The 24,970-nt window shown below is 39.5% G+C and overlaps 2 protein-coding genes across 3 annotated transcripts; one reads left to right on the forward strand and one right to left on the reverse strand.

Annotated features, from left to right (window-relative positions):
* The first annotated feature begins 1,877 nt into the window (after window positions 1–1,877).
* On the forward strand, window positions 1,878–7,533 carry LOC112202214. Of its 2 annotated transcripts, none has more exons than XM_024343154.2 (4): window positions 1,878–2,006; window positions 6,342–6,493; window positions 6,845–6,993; window positions 7,080–7,533. In XM_024343154.2, the coding sequence occupies exons 1-4, from the start codon at window positions 1,955–1,957 to the stop codon at window positions 7,195–7,197; spliced, it is 471 nt and encodes a 156-aa protein (XP_024198922.1). In that variant the 5' UTR covers window positions 1,878–1,954; the 3' UTR covers window positions 7,198–7,533. The 2 variants fall into 2 exon arrangements, with proteins under 2 accessions (XP_024198922.1, XP_024198923.1); XM_024343155.2 differs by having other exon boundaries at window positions 7,107–7,348.
* A 9,834-nt stretch (window positions 7,534–17,367) lies between these two features.
* LOC112202059 (high affinity nitrate transporter 2.4) lies at window positions 17,368–19,793 on the reverse strand. The gene is made up of 4 exons (XM_024342961.2): window positions 19,466–19,793; window positions 18,642–19,123; window positions 18,423–18,538; window positions 17,368–18,283 (listed from the first exon to the last, which is right to left on the reverse strand). The coding sequence occupies exons 1-4, from the start codon at window positions 19,791–19,793 to the stop codon at window positions 17,617–17,619; spliced, it is 1,593 nt and encodes a 530-aa protein (XP_024198729.1). The 3' UTR covers window positions 17,368–17,616.
* Between the last annotated feature and the right edge of the window lie 5,177 nt (window positions 19,794–24,970).

The following is a 24,970-nucleotide window of genomic DNA, read 5'->3' on the forward strand; positions in this document are numbered from 1 at the left end:
GTTTTGTGTGGAATTCACACAAGTTCTTAGTCCTTACACGGTGAATAATGCATACATTGCAAAGATGATGTTAATAATTTACTGAGCTAGCATAGATGGAAAATGTCTATTGTCTAAGAAATTAAATTATTTCTCAAACAAGTTGACTAAGCTTTGGTGTTTTCATTCAATCGATCACACATAGGAGTTGTATTTAAAAAACTGACGAGGAGTTTCTTCATTCCATTCATCACCTAGATAAAAAAAACAAAGTAATAAATTCAATAGTAATCATCATGACTCAAAAGTACTATACTTAAACCTAATAGCTAATATAAGTTTCATCATCCCATTCCCCTTCCCTTAAATCTCTATGCACGAGTTATATATAGTCCTTCTCATAACGTGCATCATATGTATGTAGAACTCAGATCACATACTGGGGAGACGTAGATACATAACCAACACAAACAATAACTTATGCCAACCATAAGATCTACCACATACATAAGAGGTACAAAATCATATACAAGCCATCTCCGAATCTCCATCGTCTCCATCATCTCAAGGTTTCTTGGTGTGCATATCGGAAGAACAGCCTGCAGAGTTCACGAACCGGCTTGGAGCGGAAGCATGCCTAAACCCTTTCGGCATGCAACCTTTGACTTCCCTCCCATGAAAGACTTGTTGCTTGTGTTTCAAGTCCTGAGGCATAATGCTCACATAACGATCTTCTCCCTCAGTGACCAGAGGCCTCACCATTGTGCTCGGAGCGCTGGATGGGATGTTCCTCGCAGCCATAGATACATCAAAACAAGACAACAATAGTAAGGAATGTATGATGACAACAATGTAAAGAACAATAGTAGACATGTTTCTGAGGTTTTTTTTCTCTGAGATGAATGAAGATATTGAAGTTGAGAGGTTTGAGAATTGAGAAGGGGGGTTTAAGGGGTTTTATATCATGTGGTTGACATTGTGGAAAAGGAGGTGAAATTGAAAAGGGTCTTAAATGGGCTCGTGAGTAGCTGAACAAAGGGCACAGCTCATTGCAAGCACTGCATTACTTTGATGGTGTGGAGGTGGTGAGTGGGTGTGTGGTGGGTGCTAATAGAGTTCCTTTAGACTATAGAGGAAGGAGGATGCCCGTGAATTTCTGCCATTGCACACATATATAATGCTCCAAATCTAATGCTTTTCAAGGACCTTTTTTTTTTTTTGCTTCTCAGAAATAAAAATTTCTGAAATTAAAGAAAGGTGTATAGCTTGTGACATATTGATTTAGCATTTGAAAAATATCTGGCTGTTAAGTGTAAACCAACCCTTTCAAAATCAGATCCAAGTAACTAAAAGATAAGCTTTAGATAAATTAAAATTACTTATAACTTATGATGATTCAAGTAAAATGTCATATATTCATCTCGCATAACGTCTAGTTATTTACCATATAAAGGATTTACTTTCAAACTGTATACGAAAGATCTCACTAACAGCATCTACCAGAAGAGGGAAGAAGGAAACTTTAATGTAATTTATGAAAGCATTTGCTTGCTGCATCCCAACTTCGATGAACTTTAATTGAGCACTCTTTGGTATAATGTCGCACTCTTTGCAGAGTTGGGTGAATTCACCCAGCAAATACACTTAACTTGAGAATCGAACCTCTTAATTCCATCCACACAGTAGGACATATATTTACTCCAGTGATAATTAATCTGCATTCATTCTTAATTTCTTACCATATAGTATTAAATACCTCTTTCTCAGTTTTTATGTGTAGGAAAATGACCCATGGAGTCACAGAGGTCCTAATGTTTTCACCAATTTCCCCACCAAGAATAAATACCCTTCTTGAAGCTCCAATAAGGGCAGTGTTGAAATTTATATCCAATGTCAGGGGCAATTACAAAATAGCAGCCAAGATAAGGCAGTTAGGACCTGGGACATGGGGAGCCTGGTGTTAGAAACACAGTAAATGATGATGGAGTTGGCTGTGAGGAAACTACCAGTTCTCTCCTTCTCCAAGAGTAAATTGTCCTTCTTTCTTATTTATTTGAAGCAAAGAATTCAAATTTCCTAGCCGTTATATATATCTTTATTGTGCACCTGCATATCTTCCCATTTTATGTGCGTGTTAATGTAATGGAAGTGAAGGTTGTTGATTGATTATGGTTAAAGTTGGTAGGCAAGAAGTGTCACAGATGTGAGAAATGAGATAACCATGGATTGGAAATCACCCATATCAGCATTGAACTTATTGGGGCTTTATTTCTGTATTTGGAGAATCATAAGAAGTAGCTCCCAATGATTTTGTTGTTCCACCAATACCCGTTGATTGTAATCTTTATGGTAGAAGGTTGCTGTTGCAATGCGTCTTAGAATTAATATGGAGATTGAATGTGGCTCCTTGTGTTACTAATTCTTCATTCTAGTTATTGAAAGTTGTTGAGAGGATACCCATAAATGGGGACACTAAAGATTAATATTGGTTAATGAGTAGTGAATTGATTAATTGTTTATGGATGGTGATTCTTGGTTTGTTGGGTGGAGGTGAAAATGAGTAGAATTACTTCCGGGCTGAGAGTTGGGTGTTTTTTTTTTTTTTTAAATTTGGTTGATACTTGGTGTTGGTGAGTTAGATAGTTTCTTGTGGTAATATGGGTTTAGAGATTCTATCAAGGGAGACCATTGTTGAGGAGTTGGGGTTGGTCGGAGCAAGATGGTGAGATTTAGGATTTAGGTAGAACTGGTGTGTGTTTAGTAGGGAGCAAGATGGAACTTGAAGAATGATAAGGCTAGAACATAGGAGACCATTATGAATAGTCCATAACTAAGATTGCTTGGATCTGATGGTGATTAGTGTAGCTATTGAAAGAAGCTGATGTAATCTATTGCTTAAAGTAAGAGATGGTAAACAATTTAGTATCTGGGTATAACTATCAAATTTAGTTGTGCAATATAAATCTTGTACTTCCGTCTGGATTTAGGGATTGCGGTATGAAAAATAAAACATGTGGGTATGCTTACAGAAACTTATATAACAAGTATAATTGGATTCACAAATCATAACATGATGACCTTTACAGGTTTCTGTTTTCCGTCCATATTCTTAGTGGCAAAAGTCTGGCTTCCCAGAAAATAAACTACAATACTTAGTGGTTTATACAGATGCTGTCAGTGTTGTTAACCTTATCTCAGGTACTAGTGAGGTTCACCACCCCTACTATAGCATGGACTGTCAAATGCTGAGCTTCATCATCTGTTCCATAAGAAAAACATGGTGGTTGATAGATTGGCTTCTTTTGGGCTGCACTAATTTTGGCTCTCCTCCTAGTTCACTTACCCTTCTGTTGTTTGAGGATAGGTATAGTGTTTCTAGGGCCAACATATTTCCTTGGTACTGTTAGCCGTTCTCTTTTGGCCTGGGAATCCTTCAATATATGCATTTTACTCTTGTATGCTTTTTGGGGTGTGTGTGTGTGTGTGTGTGTGTGTTTATTTATTTATTCAAAAATGATAAAGCTTTTAGCAAGTTATATTTTGATTTCATCGTCATTAGGATTGGTTGCTTGGCTTAGGATGGGGGAGCAAGATGGTGATATTTAGGATTTAGGTGGAGCTGGAATGTGCCTAATAGAAACATGGCAAGGCTGAAAATGTGTGTGGTATTTTGAATTCCATAATTAGAGTCTACCAGTTGCCAAGGACAATGCTCAGTTGGCTTCACTTAAACTGAAGCCTCTTACATATTATGTTCACTATTCTATCCCCTCAATATATCCAACTCATCACCCTTACTTTCTTAAAACTTCTCTCCAATGAACCAAAACTCAGCCATCATTTCTCCAGAATTGACCCCTTCTTTCTCCTTCCAAAAGAACTGTACCACACAATTGACTGGAGTGTTCCAGCTGACATTATACTCCCTGAACATTGTTCTCCAAAGAGATAATGGAATCAGACAGTGCAAAATTAGATGATTTGCACTCTTCCCTCCTTCACACATTTATGCATCATTTAGGGGGAAAGACAAGTATACGTTTTTTCTTTTATTTTTTCTTTTTTATGATTTGAACAAGTGTTTACCTTCCCATGAGTAGTAATCCAAGCTAACACCCACACTTCAGGTGGGACATACTTTAGCTTTTCAAATTACAGAATAATGAATGAATTGAGGAAGGGAAGGGTTGGCCATCAACTTCTTTCAGTAGGAGTTGAAAGACACGCCTGAAAATATGAGTATTGGTTTCAGTTTTTTTCTTTCTTAGTTACTAGTTGAGAAGTATAAATACAATTATTTTTGCTTTAACAGACGCTGCAATGCATGCTGCCTACATTGTTAGTTGGTCTTGATTTAAGGACAGGGTTGATAAGGACTATGGGTCATCACATGCTGCTTACTTTCATTGAAGGGATACTGATAAGCGGGGACACTTAACATTGACGTTGGTTAATGAGTTGTAAATTAATTGATCTTGCTAATTGTACTCTTGGTTTATTGGTGGAGGTAAAAATAAGCCGAGTAACTTCCTGGTGAGAGTTAGGTGCTTTCTGATTTAGTTACTTACTTCTTTGGCTAGTGAAGTATTTGTTTCCTGTGCTAATATAGGCTTAGAGATAAGGTATACTATCGTTAAGGAGATGGGGGAGTCAATACAGATGGTGGGATTAGGGTGGCTTTTTGCATCTCTTAGCTCCTGGTTTCAGTCGAAAAAAAAAAACGATGGTGGGATTAGGATTTAGGTAGAGCTGGTATATGTTTGTCAGGGAGCAAGTTGGGACTTGAAACATGATAAGGCTAGAAGTATGTGTGGCTGTTTTGTATAGTCCCCTGTTAACGTGGTATGGATCTGATAGTGACTAGTAATTGATCCTATTGCTTGAATAATTGTCACCTGTTAACTATCAAACTAAGCCTTTTATATCAATCCACTACTTTTGTCTGGACTTGAGGGCTCGAGGCTGGATAGCAAAATTAGAACATGAAGTGTGCGCTTCTGATAAGTGTATCTTGAAACTGATGAATCACAATATAATGACATCACCAAGTACATGTTTTTGACATCTCCAAATTTTAAAGTCCTGGAGGTCAAATTGCTATCCTTAAGAGAGTCAGGCTGTGTTAGAAAGAATTGGAAGGCTGGTTGGTCAGCATCATTAGTTTTCTCATAATTGAAATGCGGGTTAGAAATAATTGGACCAGCTGGCTTCACCCACCATGTGTTCCGAGAGACTAACATGATAGCTGAAAGATTGGCTTCCTTTAGGTAAGGTTGGATTTGGGCTGCTAGTTCTCTTGATTTTGTTATTTAAAGATCTGTGTAGTGCTTCTAAACCCAGTTTTGTTCCTGGTTGGTCTTTTATGTCTGCATAGGCCCTCCATTACCAGTAACAAAAGAAATCTGATTGCTGATCCTTTGACTCAATAGACAGGACATTGGTTTAACATTGCTCCCTAGTTCCTCTCACCAAACCAAAATAGATAAATAAATAAATAAAGAAATATGTTGCTCCCTAGTTTAATATCCTTTGGAATCTACTGTTGCGAATAATAGCACCATCTAATTTGGCCGGGGAATTCTTATCTTTTGCATTTTTTTTTAGTTCCTCTCAAGTCTCACCAAAACAAAATAGATAAATAAATATGTTGCCCCCTAGTTTATATCCTTTGGAATCTACAATTGCGAATAATAGCACATCTAGTTTGGCCTGGGAAATCTGGAATATGTATGTTTTTTGCATTTTCTTCTTGTATACTTTTTTTTATATAGATTTACTAGTGATGAAGGTTATGGCGATTTAATATCTTCTTTTCTTCATCATTACGATCAGTTGGGACTCTGTTCAGGTTGGATCAAACAATTTTTTTTTTTTTTCTGATCAAGTCAGACATCGTTGTGTCCATATCATATCACTGTTCATGCATCTCATCACTTAGTTTTCCTTACTTCCATCTCCTTTTGTATTTCTATTCTTTGAACTCAAAAAATGCCAATCTTGTTGCATTTCAGTCAGCAAAATACATACCCTGGAAAGTTTTTGACTCCGGTTTCAATTCTTCAATTCCTTGGTTCTTTTTGTGCAATGAAACTTGATGTGACATTCTAGCATTCCTTTTATGCTTCAGGCTGGAATACATGCACTTTGGTTGTTAGTTATACTATAGCTACAACATCTAGTTAAACTTGGGATAATTATCGATCAGCAAGCAAGATTTTAGATCAGATGCTTGGAAATTATTTTTTTTTTTTGTTTTTTTTGTTTTTTTTTTATTATTATTATTGATTGACTAGTGCTTATATTTGATATTTCTTCTGACATGGTGATCTTCAATGCACTCATTACCCATTTTTGTTCTGCAGTTGATGTAAAGCCACAAGAACAAAGAAGAAGAGTATCTTTTGTATCTTCTGCTCTACCTGAAACAGTGGCTTCAGTGGCAATTGCTGCTACAGTAGTTGGTGCAGCAGCAACCATTCTTGTGAGGAGAAACAAAGCTGCAGAGGCAGCTGAGGTATATGCTTAATTTTAGAAAACCAAAACTCTTAGCTTTATGGCTGTTTGTGTAAAAAAATTTTAAAATTTAAAATTTAAAAAAAAAAAAAAAACCCTTAGCTTTAGAATTTAGATAGCCTCATTTTCCATCTGCTAAAGTTTGGTCTACTTACCAAAACTGAACTAAACATTACTTATAAAAGAACGTATATATAGTTCATAGATGGCATTTATAAAAGAATGTATAGCATTTATTTGGTTATTGAGCAAAAACTGACCAAACCACATTATCTTTTCCTGTGCTCGAGCTTTCTATCAACTTAACCCCTTTCGAGCTTTCTATCAACTTAACCCCTTTTCAGAAGTGCAGGTGCCTATGAAAGACTGTGAAGCCTGTGGTGGTTCTGGTATATGTCCTGAATGCAAAGGTGAAGGCTTTGTCCTTAAGAGACTGTCAGATGAAAGTGCTGAGCGGGCAAGATTAGCATCTAAGAATGCAGCCACTCGATACACTGCAGGGTACATACACTTTCTTTCAAGTTTTTGTCAGCTTTCTTCATCTTTTCTTTTTTTGGTCAAAGCTTTGCTCATCCATTCTCTCTCAGTTTTTTATTGTTTGTAAATGGTGTCAGGCTTCCAAAGAAATGGAGCTACTGCACAAAGTGCTCTTCTGCCCGATCATGCCGTACCTGCGATGGCCGTGGAAAGATAGTTTTGCTCTAACCATCTTTCTTAATTTAGTAGCGGCATGAGAGTGTGCATATTTGACTTCTTACATCTAAGAATATGATCGGCTTCTAGTTGGGAAGATTTGTAGTGAGAACTCATTTTTTTAATGTTTTTTAGTTGCATATTTGAAAGAAGGAGAAATCAATAGACTGAAGTGATAATCTCATTTACACAGAAACGTATCTTTTATACAGGGATGATTACAATCAGTTCCTACAAGTCAGGAACCTGTTTTCTACCTAGATTACATAGAAGGAAAGATACAGCTATTGTACAACTCGATCTGTATAACAATATGCATTAATACTGAAGATATGACAGATTAATTTCCTTACACTCCCCCTCAAGTTGGAGAGTGGATGTCTTGCACTCCCAACTTGTGAATTATAGGAACAAAGATATCTTTCCCCAAAGGTTTAGTAAGAACATCGGCAAGCTGATAAGCAGAATTTACATACCTCGTGGCCACAGTACCATCTAGAATTTTGTCTCTAATGTAGTGGCAATCCATCTCGATGTGCCTAGTTCGCTCATGAAATACGGGGTTGGCTGCAATGTGTAGTGCAGCCTTGTTATCACAGAACAGCAGGGCTGGTTCACGGAGAGACAGGCCGAGATCTCTAAGCAGATAACGCAACCAAGTCAGCTCGCAACATGTTCCTGTCATAGCACGATATTCCGCCTCTGCTGAAGACAAAGAAACTGTCTTTTGGCGTTTTGACCTCCAAGAAATTAAAGAAGGTCCCAGAAAGACAAAGTATCCGGTGGTAGATCTTCTAGTGACAGGGCATCCCGCCCAATCAGAGTCACAATAAGCTCTCAACTTCAGATCATTGATGGAAGAGAAAAACAAACCTTGTCCAGGAGCGCCTTTTAGATAACGTACCACTCTCAATGCTGCTTCCCAATGCATTTTCCTTGGTTGGCTCATGAATCTGCTAAGGACATGGACTGCATAGGTAATGTCAAGGCGTGAGACAGTGAGATATATAAGCCTGCCAATTAACCTTCTGTACTTTCCGGGGTCTTTGAGCAAATCACTACGATCATATAATTTTAAACCTTTTTCCATGGGAGTATCCGCAGGTGCGGCTCCTAGTAACCCTGCGTCTTCAATAATCTCTAGAGCATATTTACGTTGACATATAAAGATCCCACGTTTGGAAGTCGAAACTTCAATACCAAGGAAATACTTTAGGTCTCCAAGATCTTTGAGACAAAATTGACTATGTAAGAAAGCTTTAAGTGCAGCACTAGTCTTCAAATCATTCCTGGTAATCAATATATCATCAACGTAAATCAAAAGTGCAGTAAATGAATTCCCATGTTTTCTAGTGAACAATGAATAATCAGCTTTTGATTGGACCTACCCGGCTGACCGTACAGCATCAGAAAACTTCTCAAACCACTGCCGTGAAGCCTGCTTCAAACCATATAAGGATTTGTGTAATCGGCATACCAGATTCTCCTCCCCCTGTCGCCGAAGACCCGGCAGAGGAGACATGTAAATTTCTTCCGACAAATCTCCATGAAGGAACGCATTGTTCACATCCAATTGATGCAATGACCAACCACGAGCTGCAGCCAAAGCCAACAAACACCAAACAGTAATGATTTTGGCAGTAGGGGAAAATGTTTCCTGATAATCAACCCCTTCCAACTGAGTAAAACCCTTAGCAACCAGGCGGGCTTTATACCATTCGACAGAACCATCGGCCTTGTGTTTCACCTTATAAACCTTATAAACCCAACGACAGCCAATGGGTACCAGCCGGAAGAGAAGTGAGGGTCCAAGTTCTGTTAGCTTGAAGAGCCTGTAATTCAGAAAGCATAGCGGCCTGCCATTCAGGATGGACTGCAGCCTCAAAATAGGTGCGTGGCTCAGTAACGGAGCTGAGGGAGGCCGTGAAGGCTTGGTGCTGTGGCAGATATCGATGATACGAAACATAATGAGCCAAGGGGAAGCGAGTACCTTTGATTGGACCAAGCAGCAAAGAGGACGATTGGTCGGAAGGAACAGTGGTGGAGACATGGTAGGTGAAGCGGTCCGGTGGACATGTTGGACGACTGGAGCGACGGAGAAGGGCCGGTTCGGGATTGGGAGCAGGGTCGGGGTCAGCAGCGGAGGTGGAAGTGGGCACAGCAGCTGCCGGAAGAGGCAGTGGGGAAGGAGGAGAGAGCGACTCAAGAGTAAGGAGCGGCGCCGGAGAGGGAGAATGAACAGAGGGCGGAGCGGGAAGAATGGCGTCGCTGATCGGCGGAGGGGGCAGCGAATGACGGCGGGAGTAGGTACAAAGAGGTGGCGGCAATGGAGGCGGTGGTGGTGGTGAAGAGGACAAGAGGGTAGACGAAGGAGACGAGGTGGAAGAAAGATCGCGATCTGGAGAAGGAGACGAAGTGGAAGAGGACGTGGGGAGAGAGAAAGAAAAGTCAATGTCTGAGTCAGAAAGAGAGGGGTTAGGAAGCAAGGGAATTGGGCCTGGGTGGTGACCCAAGGACGAGACAACATAACCGGGCCGAGAGGAATAAAGAAAGAGGTGTTCATGAAATTTGACGTCGCGACTAGTAAAGATCTTCTTGCGGGTTACGTCAAACAATTTGTAGGCCTTTTGACCGATGGGATATCCGATGAAACCAGACCGAATGGGACGTTGATCGAATTTATGAGAGGGGTGAACGTTAGTAGCATAGGTTAAACAGCCAAAAACACGTAGATAGGAGAAGGAAGGAGGTTTGGAATAAAGGAGTTCGAAAGGTGTTTGGAAGTTGAGGATGGGAGAAGGTAAACGGTTGATGATGTGGACAGCGGTAATGGCACACTCCCTCCAAAATTGAGAAGGGAGATGGGCTTGAAACTTGAGTGCACGAGCCACTTGAAGGATGTGTTGGTATTTGCGTTCCACAACCCCATTTTGTTGGGGCGTGTAAACGCAAGAATGTTGGAAAATGACACCTTGATCATTAAAAAAGGAGCGAAGGGAGAGGAATTCACTACCGATATCACTACGGAAAGTTTGAATACGAGAATCAAATTGAGTGATAGCATAGCTAAAAAATTGTTTGATGAGTGATTGGACTTCATCTTTATGCCGCATTAAAAATATCCAAGTAAAATGTGTATAGTCATCAACAATGGTAAGAAAATAATGAGCACCAGAAAGGGAAGGAAATCGACATCGACCCCAAATATCACAATGAATGATTTCAAATGGTTTGATAGACGAAATGGTACTAGTAGGAAAAGGTAAGCGACTCTGCTTAGCCAGAGGACATATGTGGCAAGCATTATTAGACGGAATGCATGGAAACATGCAAAAAATTCTTAGCAATAAAACCTAAACAAGTGGATGACGCATGCCCTAAGCAGTTGTGCCATAGATCGGTGGAGGTGACCGTAAGATGACAAGTAGGGCGTGTGGTGGAAAAAGATGGACTGGTCTTGGACTTCTCCGTCGCTAAGGCCATCAAATAATATAATCCGTTGTGTTGTTCACCCAAACCAATCATCCTCTTCGTAGCCAGATCCTGCAAAATACACCAATATGGGAAGAAAGTCACTAAACAGTTTAATCCTCTCGTCAAGTGACTAACCGATAATAAATCGACTTTAAATTTTGGCACAAACAACACATCACGAAGATAAAACATGGTACTCAGAGGTATTGATCCTTTTGCAATAATGTCAACTTTATCCCCGCTAGGCAATAGAACAGGTGGTAATGAGCAGTTATTATTTTTGTGAAATAATTGCGTAGAGGAAGTAATATGATCGGTTGCACCGCTGTCAATGATCCAATTGCGGGAAACGACCTTAGACAAACCCGGTTTTGTTACGGCATTGGCTGTAGGACTTGAGCTTGCATTTGAATTGGGCTTCGAAGTTGGATTATTGAGAGCAGCCATAAATTGTTTAAACTGGGATTCAGTAAGTGTCACCGTTGGCCCATTAGCATCTCCAACTGCATCACCAACCTGATTGACGGAAGGCACTGCTAATCTAGATTGCTTTGAAAAATCGGTGCCCTGTTTGGCTTTAGGGTGACCTAGGGGATACCCAATCAATCGGTAACAAGTCTACACCCAATGACCCGGATCTCCACAGTAAGTACAATGAGGTCTCCCCCTGCCAGAGCCTTGACACCATTCAGTGTCAACACGGCGTACTTCCTGAGATGCAAAATTGCGGTCTTGACGCTGGTTTTGTCTGTCAAATCTCTCAAAACGTCCTCCTCTTCCTGAATTGGGATTAGGTCTCCCTGAATAGCGCACAACCATGGCTGCGCTTGAAGATGAATCTGCAATAGGATGAGAAGTACAAAGAGAACATTGCTTCTCATCTTGGGCGACTGCTGCATATGCTTTACGAACTGTTGGCAAAGGAATCATTAGAAGAATTTGTCCGCGAACAGAACTGTAAGTATCATTCAAACCCAATAGAAACTGCATGAGTCTTTGTTGTTCTGCCTCTGGTCCACGAGATATCTCTGAATAGGTAGCTAATTCATCCCATAGGCCCTTCAATTTTGTATAGTAGGCTGAGACTGACAGCTGCTCTTGTCAGAGACAAGCGATTTCTCGCTGAATCTCAAAAATTCGTGGTGTGTTGCCTTGAGAGAATCGCTCACGAAGATCTTCCCATACTTCGTGAGCGGTAGGATAGTAGATGACGCTGTCGGTGATTTCTGAATCAATGGTGTTGATGATCCATGAATGAACCATATCATTACAGGGTCTGTCTCTTCTAAGGGAGCCTTTATTGTGCCGTTCACAAAACCAAGTTTGTTCTTAGAATTCAGAGCTAGGGTCATAGCCCTTTTCCATCCCGCATAATTGTCTCCATTCAGGGGCTTAAAGACTAGGACTAGACCTGGATGATCTGAATGATGTGTGAAAAAAGGATTAGATATGTCAGATTTTGACATCTCAGATGTAGGAGGATTGGAGGAATCAGCTTTTGATTTGCCATGATCTTTGAGTGGTGGTGAGAGGACATCGTCGTTGCCTATGTTGGCTAGAACGATGAGGGAATGAAGGTTAGGCTACACGAGATGTTAGAGTGCAGCAGATGAGAAGAGTCAGGATCTAGTCCTGCTCAGATACCATGAAAGAAGGAGAAATCAATAGACTGAAGTTATAATCTCATTTACATAGAAACGTATCTTTTATACAGGGATGCTTACAATCAATTCCTACAAGTCAGGAACCTGTTTTCTACCTAGATTACATATAAGGAAAGATACAGCTATTGTACAACTCGATCTGTATAACAATCTGCATTAATACTGAAGATATGACAAATTAATTTCCTTACAATAGTTGTTGTTCATCATGTGTTGGGTGATGTACATATTATGTTGTGCAAACTTGCTAAATCCCCCTATATGATTATAAGGATTGTTCGAAACCATTTCATAAGAAGGTAGGAGAAATACTAGGAGTTGATAGCAAGCCATCAAGTGATAATTACTAGGTGGAAGCGCAATCCCACGAAGGGTGATCAACAATGGTAGGGTAAGTGTTCTGGCATGGCGTTGGTCGTGTTGGGTTTTCTGCGTTTCCCATATTGGTAATTATTGGTCTTTGAATCCTTCTTGGTCTCTCTCTCTCTCTGGTCTATTCACTTGATAATCTTCTGCTTCGGAGACAGATAGGTTGACATGAGGTAAATGATCTGACTCATGCACATGTAAATTTGGCTCCAAAACTAGTCTGGGTAGCAAACTGTCTCTTTTGAGTGCGCGAGCGTGCCAACACCTTGTGGTGTAGTCGTAGGGGCGTCCCTTGACCTGACTTCTTCTCAAACGTTGTGGACGAGGAGAGCACCAACTTTTTCACTAGGTTCTTTTCTCTGCCTTTCGGAAAATGACTTTCGCCTTACGGATAGGATTTGTGGTGTGATCTCTTGCGTTCACCGAATCGATACTTAACGTTGTAGGTTAAGCATAGCAATCATTGGGAAGTAGGAGAAAGCACGGGTTTGCTAAAACGTGACTTTAGTTTCGCTGGGTTGTGAGAGCGTTACCCTTGCTTAGTTGGTTTCAACTAGGTTGAAGGTAGGTTGCTCCGAAGAGACTTTGGATAATCTGTGCGATTAGCTTATTGAAGAGTTGTGTCTTGTTGTCCCTTGAAACCTGGTATTTATATTGGGTTTCTGCTGTTCCTTGTCATAGAAGGATTATTGATGGAAGATTCCTAATCAGTATCTGCTACCCGAATCCTATAAGGGCTCGTTTTTCTTATGGACCCCGGAATGGGTAAAGCTATAACTCAATAACAGGTAGGCTTATTTTTGGGCCGCAGGTATCAGCCCGCTGTGCTAAACCCTCTTAAAGGATATTGCCAAAAATTACTTTTGGGGTCAAACAGCTGTTGCATTAATTTGTAATGTTTAACCCTGACCTCTTTACCATGTGTTGTTGCTGTTGCCTTAATGTTTAATGTTTAATGTGCTACTGATCACTTATATCTGATCTCTTTACCACATGTTGGATTCTCTTGATGTTGCATTAATTTGTAATGTTTAATATGCAGGGCTGCACTTATATTGTACAATCTTTCATGGAATATTTGGCACATCATAATAAGGTCATCTTGTTAGTGATTGATGTCGTTAGTGAGTGTTCCAAATTCTTGGTTACCATATAATTTGTTACATCAATTGATCATGATTTAAGAATATATCTCTTTAATGGATTTGAGTGAAACGTTAATGTTGCAGAGAGTGAAAATGAACTGAAGTATATGTATGTATTGCACTATTGCAGGTTTTCTGTTTAGTACTAAGAGATGAAGGAAGTTTAGCTTAAGAAGGAAGATTATAGGTGTTAAACCAAACACTGCTTCAGTTTTTGTATCAAAGATTGCAACATTTGTGAATTGATGAAGAGTTTTTGTAGCCTCAGTCAGTGAAATTTCAATGAGAATGTGTAATTAAAGGTTCATTGGGATTTGTAGTTATTCACAGTTCACTTATTTGTAATTAGCTCAGGTTCTCAAGTAGCCTATTCTCAAGTATGAATGTATGATGATTGAAGTTGTTTTTCAGTTCGAGTTTTTTCTCTTCTTTTCTTTTTAGTTTCAGACTTTTGAGTATATTAAGTTTTGCCGAAATTATGTTTTATGCGAGTTAAACAAAAGCCCGATCCAACCCTATTAGGAAAGGCTGGCCCGGCTCGGCCCTTTCGACCCTTGTGGGATGGGCCTTAAGGGCAGGTAAGGGCTTACATATTAATGCCTTAGCCCGGCCCGGCCCTACCCTAAGCTCTAAAGTTAGGGTAAGGCTGGCCCTAGCCCGGCCCATGATGAGGCCTAGAGGTGTAGTTGGCATTGCCACCTCCCGTTCGAGAGGATACCAAAAAACAGGAAATGGAATCAAGACTCCAGCAAGTCACCTTATTCCCAAAACAAAAGAAGCAAGGACTATATCAATAAAAGCAGTGACCGCCAAGGCAAACCGTATCAACAGATGCAATCAAGACTCCAACAAGTCACCTTATTCCCAAAAAAAAGAAGAAAAGAAGCAAGGACTATATCAATAAAAGCAGCGACCGCCAAGGCAAACTGTATCAGTAGTAGGAGAAGAATCTCCCTAACAGCTACGTCAAACCAACTCCGCCACCACGATACGAGGTATTCATGGTACTTACGCTCCTATGAAACAATATGAAACGAGAATAGAGACGACGTCCCCCGCCCGCTGCCCAAAAAGTTATCAAAAAGCAAGCTAACACAACGGGACACAGGAAATACTGCAGTTATCACGAGGATGCGGAGCACAACACGAACTTTTCTATAGCGCTTAAAAACACAGTTAAGCCGCTAATACAAAATGACAAACTGTAGTGGTACCTACCACCCCAGCAGGTGGGAGCTATCGATGTTTATGGGAAGATCCTCACAATCCATGATGCAGGACCAAATGATCAGTTGTCCCATCAGGCCAAAAAGTGACGTACAAGAGTTAGACATGCAAGTGAGGTCTTTAACTAAAATAAAGGTGGCTCGCAGAATACCAAGGCAGGTTGGAAGTCAATCATGTTCAACGAGGAGGAAGAGGCCAATATAAGCATGCCACACGGTGACCCGTTCTTAATTACCATTCATATCAACCATTACCTTACCTCCAGGGTGTTGGTCGACACAGGGGCATCAGTAAGCGTATTATTTGTGGATGCTTACAAGGCCCTGTAGTGTGGTTGATCTAAGCTATCCCAAGACAATAAGTTGCTGATAAGTTTTCTTGGGGAATTGTTATGCCCCTAGCCTTAATTACATGAAAATAATAGTGGGAAAAAGCCTGAATTTTCTGTACTTGGTATTCTTGACATTTTGAACGGTTGGATTGTTGTGGTTTTAAGTTTTGGCCGACGGTGATTATGGTGGTTGTGCCACTGCCTGTGGCAGCACTTTGGCGAAATTCTGACCATGTAAGGGACAGTTTCTAGTCTTATATATCATCTACTCATCGATACGAGCGTTTTGATATATAATACGTAAATTTTGGAGACCGTATGAATATGTTATGATTTTTTCGGTTTCGAACTGTTCGATTATTAGATCCGTGAGGATTCGAGCGTTCGATCGACTTGTGGTTTTGACATATCGCTCGGAGGATTGTTCCAAAGACTTTGGGTGGTCTCAGATGTGGTTTCGCCTTGATTGGCATCACTTTTTGGGATTTTAGTTCAAAACAGGGGTTTCGGACTTAAATCGCTTATGATTCATATACTAAGTTGAGACCGTATGTGATTAGGTACTTGACGAAGGATATTTTGTGGTTGTGCTGCTTTGTTCTGTATAGAAGACGCAGCAGGATTCAGAGGTGAGTAATCTCACAATGTTCATTTACGAACCGAGTTACCATTATTGTTTTCGGCTTTATTTATTTAACTGCAAAATATAGTTGGTATAAGTAGGCGTTCCTGAGCGAATGACTACGTGTGTGTGTGTGTGTATAATTTTATCTTTTTTATGTGAAATATAAATATTCTTGTGAGTGATGTGTGATGAAACAATATGCATGATTATGTTTATATTATTGTTGAATGTGACTTTTAGGGAAACAATATTGTGGAAAAAGATATTTTCTATTGTTTGAAAAGTGTTGAGTTTGATGTTACATTTTGAGTCAAGCATGACTTATTTTAAATGTATTGGTCTTTGTACCAAGAGTCACAGATGATAATCAAGGAAGGGGAAATCTTTTAATTGATTTATGTAACGTTTTTAGGTCGGGTGCGACTTACTTAACGTTTGATTTGAAGACCAAACATGGTCTGAAAATCATATGTCACAGATGGTGACCGAAACAAGAAATCAGAAATCACGCCTTTGGCCGAGCGAGTGGTTACGATCAGTTAGAGCTCTAGTCTGTCTGTCATTATAGCTTATGGTGGTAACGGTCGAGGTTGTTGGAGACTCATAAGTGTTTAGTTTAAAAGAGAGTCTCGAGAGTATTCTTTCTTTTATTGTCTAGATGAGACTTGATTTTCTTATTGATTGTAAGTTAGCAAATAGTACGTTGTCACAGGGGTGACTTATGTTGTTCCTTCGGGGGGAAGAACATGGAATGTTGGAAGGAATCATGGTTGCGTTGTTTCCTTAAGTTGATTGGTGTGAGTAGTTGATTGATGTTCTTGAGTTACTCATATATACAAGCTTTCATAAGCTTACCGGGTTTGTTATGTGGCAACCCGGTACACTATTCAATAGTGTAGGGGTTAATCCTGCAGGTCATGGTAATCGTGGCTGAAATTGAGGTAGTTTGTTGGCAACAGTACGGGTAAGAAGCAAATTTTATTGACTTTGTCATCGTTATGACTTCCGCTATGTAGTAAGCTCTGAGGAGCATTTACGTTTATTCTGTTATGGTAATTTATTTTGTAAACTTGTGTAATATATGATTGTGCAGAGTGAGTATATATTGACGTTGTCGGTTCATGGCATCAGTATGTACTTGAGTTAAAAAGAAAAAGTTTTCCAGATATTTTGTATTGATGACTAAACCATCACGCATGTATAATTATAAAATTATATACTAATTTTTATTTATGTTTAAAAATCGGAGGGTGACATGTAGTCTCTTGGTACTTACTCCGATCGACTGTACTATAATATGATGATTGCCGATTTTCTATATATATATATAGGAAAAGGTTAAACACATGTGAACGTAATAAGATACATTAATCGAGGCACACGCAAGTATACCAAAACTACCAACATATCTCCTCTCTTATTGGTCGGTTTCCACACCTCATCTTGAACATTTTTTTTTTTTGTTTAAATTTTGTAAAAGATGATCAAATGATTTCACTCCTGCCCCATGGTGACTCGAACTCATGACTTCGTACATAGGTAGTGGAACCTCATCTTGCACCTTAATGCTTAATGTTAACCTAATTCCCTTGTTGACTAAACATGAGAAGGTGTGGCGTTGGGTGGAGTCGGAGCAGAGGCCACGCGCCTACCACGCTCAGACCTACTATTCTCTGCAAATTTGATACTCTGCTGGTGCAAACCCTTTTGCTTCTCTTCCTCGGTCCACTCGGACCCATAATAAAACTCTTCAGTAGATTTCTCAACGTGTTGAGAAGCTGGGAGGAACATGCTTCCCCACTGTGGAAAGTGAACCAAAGTCACTGGCAAAGTGCAGCACACAATCATAACCCCCATCAAGGATAGACCAGTGCCTGTGGAGAATGCTGAGGATGAGAAAAACACGAGTTGGGTGAGTCCGGAGCCAAAGTTCCCGCCAGCACCGGTGAGACCGGATATTATCCCAAGGGATCGTCGTGAAATGAATGGGATGATTCCAAAAGTTGCTCCACAGGCGGCCTGAGCGCCTACGGAGAAGAGGATCATGGCCGTGACGGCGATGGGGAGCGTGCTGGCTCGGCCGAGCCAGATGCAGAAGACTCCTCCTAGGCTTTGGAGGATCCAGAGGGTCCACAGCCTGCCCCTCATGCCAAAATACCTGGCTGCTAGATCGGAAGCATACCCACCAAAGGGTCGAGCTATGAAGTTGGCCATGCCGAATGTGGCGGCAATGAGCCCGGCAGTGTGAAGCTTGAGGTTGAATCTACAGTCAGATAATTTAATCTTTGGTTAGGTTTCGCTACCCTTTGTAATTATTTGTTAATAACATTTAGATTCAATAGAGAAAAATAAGATTCAGATTCAACTCTTAAATAAGTAAATTATTGTGGAAAGCAACAAACCTGTCATAGAAATATTCAGCAATGACATTATCAGTTGACAACTCAACGCCCATGGAGTAGCCATAGAGAAGGACAAAGACCCACGTCCTGTAGTTTGTGATAGCGTACCACAACACCTGTTCAAATCAAACTACAGAATTAGTATCCTTTAATTGAATCTTCTTGGATCTTTTGACCATATGAGTAAGAAAGCGAAACAAATATCCTAATTAAACTGACCTTTTTAAATTCATCTTTCGCAACTTCACCCTTCTTTTGTAGGGCACCAAGATTCCCATCAGGCAAGTCTTGGCCAAGAGTCAAGACCATTATGCCCATAATGATATGAAGCCAACCAGGAATGAAGAAGGCAATTCTCCAAGCAGTGAAAGGAGTTGCTCCGGCTCGGCCGATAATATCATACACTAGAGGCATCAAGAGCTGAGTGGCGCCACCACCCATGTTACCCCACCCTGCTGCTGTTCCATTGACCAAACCTATGATCTTGCTGTTGAACATGGTGCTCATCCAGTACTGGCAAGAAACAAATGTAGCCAGAGAGAAACCAATCATGAACCTCACGGCTAAGTAACCCCCAGCATCTGCTACAAATGACATGCAAAACACTGTGGGTGCGCTAAGCATTACTAGAAATGCACACCCATATCTTGGTCCAAGTAAGTCGCATACTGCGCCCATTACAAGCCTAGAGAATATACTCCCTGTGAAACAAAAAAATGGATCGATTCAATAGGGTGTTAACGGAAACATCGAAGAGAGTTTCAAAATACCAATTATCGACGAAATGTTGTGATGGATCGGAAAAAGTTATATAAAATTTTTGATTAAAAGGTACTATAGAAAGTGTCAGAAAAACTTTTGACATATCATTTAGAACAGAATTAGTACATGCGATTCCCAGACCTTATTTTTTGTGTCAAAAGGAACTATATATTGAGTTTGAAAATGATAATGAACTGACATCGATGGAGTGCATGTGAGTAATAGCTACCAAAGAGAATTAATCAGCGAAGGAATATTAGGAAATTAATGAAATTTCTGACCAGAAACAGAAGCAACTCCAGCATTTCCGATGTCTTGCTTGGTGAGGTTGAGGTTGTCTCGGATGATAGGGACGAGCGGAGCAGCAGCGAAAGTTGAGACAAAGCAAGTGAAGAAGGAGATCCAAGACAGGTGGAAGGTTCTCATGTGAGGATTGGCCAAAGAGAAAATCTTAAAGACTTTGGCCTTGTGCTCAGAATCGACTGGCAAATCAAATTTTGCTGTGGTATCGGTCGGGACTATAGGTGAAGCGACTGAGAACGCAAAGGTTTGCTCTTTTCCTGTGACTCCATGCATGGAGCTTCCTGGTTCGCCTTCCGCTTCCGCCATTTAGTGTTTCGATTTTAGAGGACCTAAGAGAATCGAAGAGGGAGCTAGATAGCTAGCTAGGCAGAAACTTGTACGTAAAATGGAGATGTAGAGCTGTGTGGGGAAGCTAAGAGGAGTGTGGCGTTTATATAGGACTTTGGCGTTGACGGTAAAGGTCTCTGAAAAGGCAAGAAAGATTCTAAACATTTTGTGGTTCACTTCGCCGCATATGAAATGAACGGAACCGAAATGAACAGAGAAAAGTCTCATCGTATATCCCAAAGGTTCACATAGCCTGCCTAATAGGCCAACAGCTGGTTATTTGCCTAGTAACCCTAATCTTAATAGTTAATTTATATAATTGTCCTAATTATTCAACAATCTTAGTTTAGGATTTGTACACATTGTTCCATGCGCCAATATAAAAATAACGCCCAACAGTAATGGTTGCATGGATATGACATACAGAGAAATTGTCCTGTACTCTAGCTCATTTGTAATCAAATCTTCGCAAGAGTATGAGTGTTTTCTTATATAGTAAGGCTTTTGCTAGGGTTTCCGTTTCGAGCACATAAATTCTTAGAATGAAATCATTTTTATTATATTATATATATTGGGGACCTCACTAAATCATTTTAAAAAATATTTTCACTTATTATGCTGAAAATAAAAACGTCCTCACTTTACAAGTTTATAGAGGTCATCTCTCTCTCTCTCTCAAAAGTTTATGGAGGCCCTTCCACTAAGGGATCCTTTGTTGGACCTACTTTTCGATCATATATCGGCATCTTGACTGTTCACTTTTTAAGACTTCATGAATAGATCACTTCTGTAATTTTTCATCCAAATTGGTGACCATTAAGTAGACCTAACAACTGAATGTGGAGATGTTGATAAGTGATCGAAAAGTTGGCCAATAAAATGAATCTCTCACTAGACGGACCTTACACACACACACACACACACTTACGATAATATAAAAAGAGCCCTCAGGTTTCACCAAAATATGGATTCTCCAAAATATCTTTTAATAAAAAAAAATCAAAAAACTCATAATGAAATAATCAGAATATTTATTTTAGTAAACATATATACTTAAAAACATAACGGTTAAGATCTGAATATGTGATCGAAAAGTGGTCAAAATATGGAAATCCGTTCCTTAAACTAAGTTAAGGACCTCCTTAGTAGAGCAAGATTATATAATCTTGCTATGAGCGGTACGTTTCAATCAATTAAACTATAAGCCCCAACAGATCTATACATGCAATTCGCTCACTTCGGGAAGAGCGGACGGAAATAAAGAGGACGCCTTTGCTCAATCTGCTTCTTCCTCTTCCCAGGAATGAACAATTGGAAAAAAAAAACTCTTTTTTTAGTTTATAGATTTTATATAATCTTGCTCTGCTAAGGAGGTCCTTAACTTAGTTTAAAGAACAGATTTCCATATTTTGACCACTTTTCGTTCACATATTCACATCTTAACCGTTAAGTTTTTAATTATATATGAGTAGATCATCTCTGCAAATTTTCAGTTAAATTGATGATCGTGAAGGCATCCAAATCTGCAATTTACACGAACGAACCGAATCTGTCCAACCTGAACCGTTTGTATAAATTATAGTTTTGGATGTCTTAACGATCATTAATTTGGCTGAAAATTTGCATAAGTGATCTACTCATATGTACCTAAAAAATGAATGGTAAAGATGTGAATATGCGATTGAAAAGTAGTCAAAATATGGAAATCCGTTCCTTAAGCTAAGTTAAGGACCTCCTTAGCATAGAAGGGCTATATAAATATAAATAAATAAATAAATATATATATATATATAAACATAAAAAAAATTTAAAAAGTGGCTGACAATTATTATAGGGCATTCACCAATCACACATGCATCACATAAGTATCAGGCAAGTGAAGTTCTTAGGCTTTCACCAAATTTAAAAATGAACGATTTTGACAACTACGTATTGAATAAAAGACCTCTCAATTACAGGATAAAGACTTATAACAGTAAACCAAGTGGTCATGGTTGTAATGAATAACCTAAAAAATGATTTTAGTATGATGAGGAGCACTGTAAAATATAATGAATACCACTATAAAACTATTATATTGGCTTTATAATAAGAAGTTAACCACACTCTAAACCCTTAGATTCATTTAATGATTTAGATCAGATCATAATTAAAATCTAATTTCCAATATTAATTGTATTAAACTCAAAAATAATTAAATTGTTAAAAAGAAAAATACAAACAAATTACCAAAACCCTAACCTCTAAATCCTAAACCCCGATTCAAACATATAGGGTTTCTGGTTTACAGTTTAAGGGTTTGGATTTAGCTTTTGGGTTATGGGCTTTTAGTTGAATATGGTACTTTGAAATTGAAAATTAATTCTATTTTAATCAAAGTCGTTAGATGAATCTAAGAGTTTCGAGTGTGGTTAGCTTCATATTAACTAATAACTAGTTAGATTGAGCGGTAACTAGTCAAGGACCCATAATGTATATTATGCCCTACCATATCCATTCTTACTCTCTTATCAATCAACACTCAATCCAATCAGCAAACTTTCCGTATAGAGTTTATCTCATTTATATATATATATATATATATATATATATGTATTTTTTTAATCTTCTTACATGTAGGTACCAAAGGGAAATTTTTGAGTCACAGTAAGGGACAAGTGCCTCTGGCAGTTGAGGATAAATGCACAGTTTTTTTTTTGAAACGAAATGCACAGTTTTAGGTTGTTAGAATTTTAGCATTGTTTAAGGATACGCAAATTATATGTGTTTGACCCAAACTCGGAGCTAAGGGTGGAAGACATCAAATCTTGCCAAAACCAAGAGACCAACGATTTTGTTTAAGTCCATATTTTTCAAAGATGATGTAATAAGGCAATTGACATAGATTTTAGTAGGACCTTATTTTTCTACGATGGCAGGACCATCGAGTTTGGTTCAAGGATATGGAATGACTCAATTCCTCTTGCATAATGGCACCTTGATCAATATCGCAGAAGCTCTCTACGCTCCTAGGGAAAATCAAACCTTATTGAGCTTTAAAGATATTTGAACCAACAAATTCCATGCGAAAACGCATACTGAGGACGAAAATGAGTTCTTTTGCATCCCTCTAATGATTGTGGACGAAAGCGCATCTTAGAGAAACTTTATGTCACCACTATTAGAGAAATTGAATCCAATAATGTCATAAGAGAAAATCTCTTGGTTTCAGACACATATTGGGTATATCATGATAGGTTAGGTCATCTTGGTTGTGACATGATGATCCATATATTAAAGACTTCACACGGACATTCATTCTTTCGAGCAACATGAAGCAATAACCAGAAATTGATTACTGGACCACGTGGGACCGCCGCCACCATCCTTGAAGATGAATCCACTTGTGACACCATATCACCAACTTTGCTTTCAAAGAAAATCTTGCGACCCGGCCCAACCAAAATCCTCATCGATTACTTATAAGATTCCTCGCTCATTCTGCAAAGCTTTTTCCTTAGAGAAATTATGACCGAGACCATATAGGCAAAGGATACGAAAGTTCTCATTCTGTTCTTACATTGAATCCAAAGGGATAGCTGTGAACCAATTCAACCAACTTTCGGACCTTTTAGATATTTTTTGGTCTTAATTGATGCGTCGACACGTTGGTCACATGTCGCGCTATTGTCCACTAGTAATTCTGCTGATACTAAACTCCTATCACATATCATACAACTACAAGCTCATACCTAGATCATCTATTAAGTCAATTCGACTTGATACTGCTGGAGAGTTTACATCGAAAACATTCAATGACTATTGCATGTCCGTGGGGATTGATGTTGAGCATCTTGCTCCTTATGTGCACACCCAAAATGGTCTCACGGAAGCCGCAATTAAATGACTACAAATGGTAGCCCAGACATTGGTAATACACACCAATCTCTCTATTTCTACTTGGGGTTATGCAATATTGCATGCAACTATACTAATTCGTTTACGACCCACCGCCACTCAACATTTCTCTGCATTACAACTAGTGACTGGGTACAAGCTTGACATCTTGCACTTACGCATATTTGAGTAGGCGGTTTATGTGCCAATTGCGCCACCACAACACACCAAAATGGGTCCCTAGAGACGACTGGGCATATATGTTGGATTTGAAGCTCCAACAATTGTCCGCTGCTTAGAACCTTTGACAGGCAATCTCTTTACCACTCGTTTTACGGACTGTCACTTTGATGAGCCAGTCTTCCTGTCTTTAGGGGGAGATAAGAACCTCAATGTAAAATAGGAATGATAGGAATTGTCATGGTGTCCCCATTTTATCTCATGTTGATCTTGTACTGCACAGTCTGAATTAGAAGTGCGAAAAATTATCGAGCTTCAGAACATAACAGATACTTAACCTGATGTGTTTTCTCACATTACTAAAGTGATGAGATCACATATACCTATTGCAAATGAGCCTGCAAGGATTGATGTCCTGAATACAGGACATAGTGCCGCCCCTGAAGCACTAAGGGATGGTGTCACCACCCCTAGTGGCGATGCTATGGCGTCACAGGCCGCCACCCCTGCGAGGAAGTTCGGGAGGCCGATTGGTTCGAATAATACTCGCCCTAAAAAGAGAGCTATTGTGGCACGACCCGATCTTTTGATCATCGATACTCAAAATCCATCTTATGAGAATGTTGCGGATTATGGTTATGTTCAAGTGATATCGTTGGGGTACAGCTCAAAACTAGAACGTAATCTTGAGAACGTAGAGATCTCTGTAAACAACACTAGTGTACATGGGACGTGGAAGAGAAACTCCATCATCATTGATGATGTATTCGCATACTCCATTGCGTGAGATTATTGAATCCAATGATATCGAACCTCGTTCAGCTAATGAATGCCAACGCAGAGCGGATTGACCTAAATGAAAAGATGTGATCTAGGCTGAATTGGATTATCTAGCGAAGAGGAAGATATTTGGGCTTATTGTGCCAATACCACCTAACACAAAACTTGTTGGAAATAAATGGGTCATCGTTAGAAAGCGTAATGAGAGAAACGAGATCGTAAGGTATAAAGCTTACAATGCCCTAGAATTGACTATAAGGAGATAGATTCTCCCGTAATAGACATCATTATGTTCCACTACCTTGTCAGCTTGGTAGTTT

Source organism: Rosa chinensis, chromosome 5, assembly GCF_002994745.2.
Source record: "Rosa chinensis cultivar Old Blush chromosome 5, RchiOBHm-V2, whole genome shotgun sequence".
Classification (NCBI taxonomy): Eukaryota; Viridiplantae; Streptophyta; class Magnoliopsida; order Rosales; family Rosaceae; genus Rosa; species Rosa chinensis.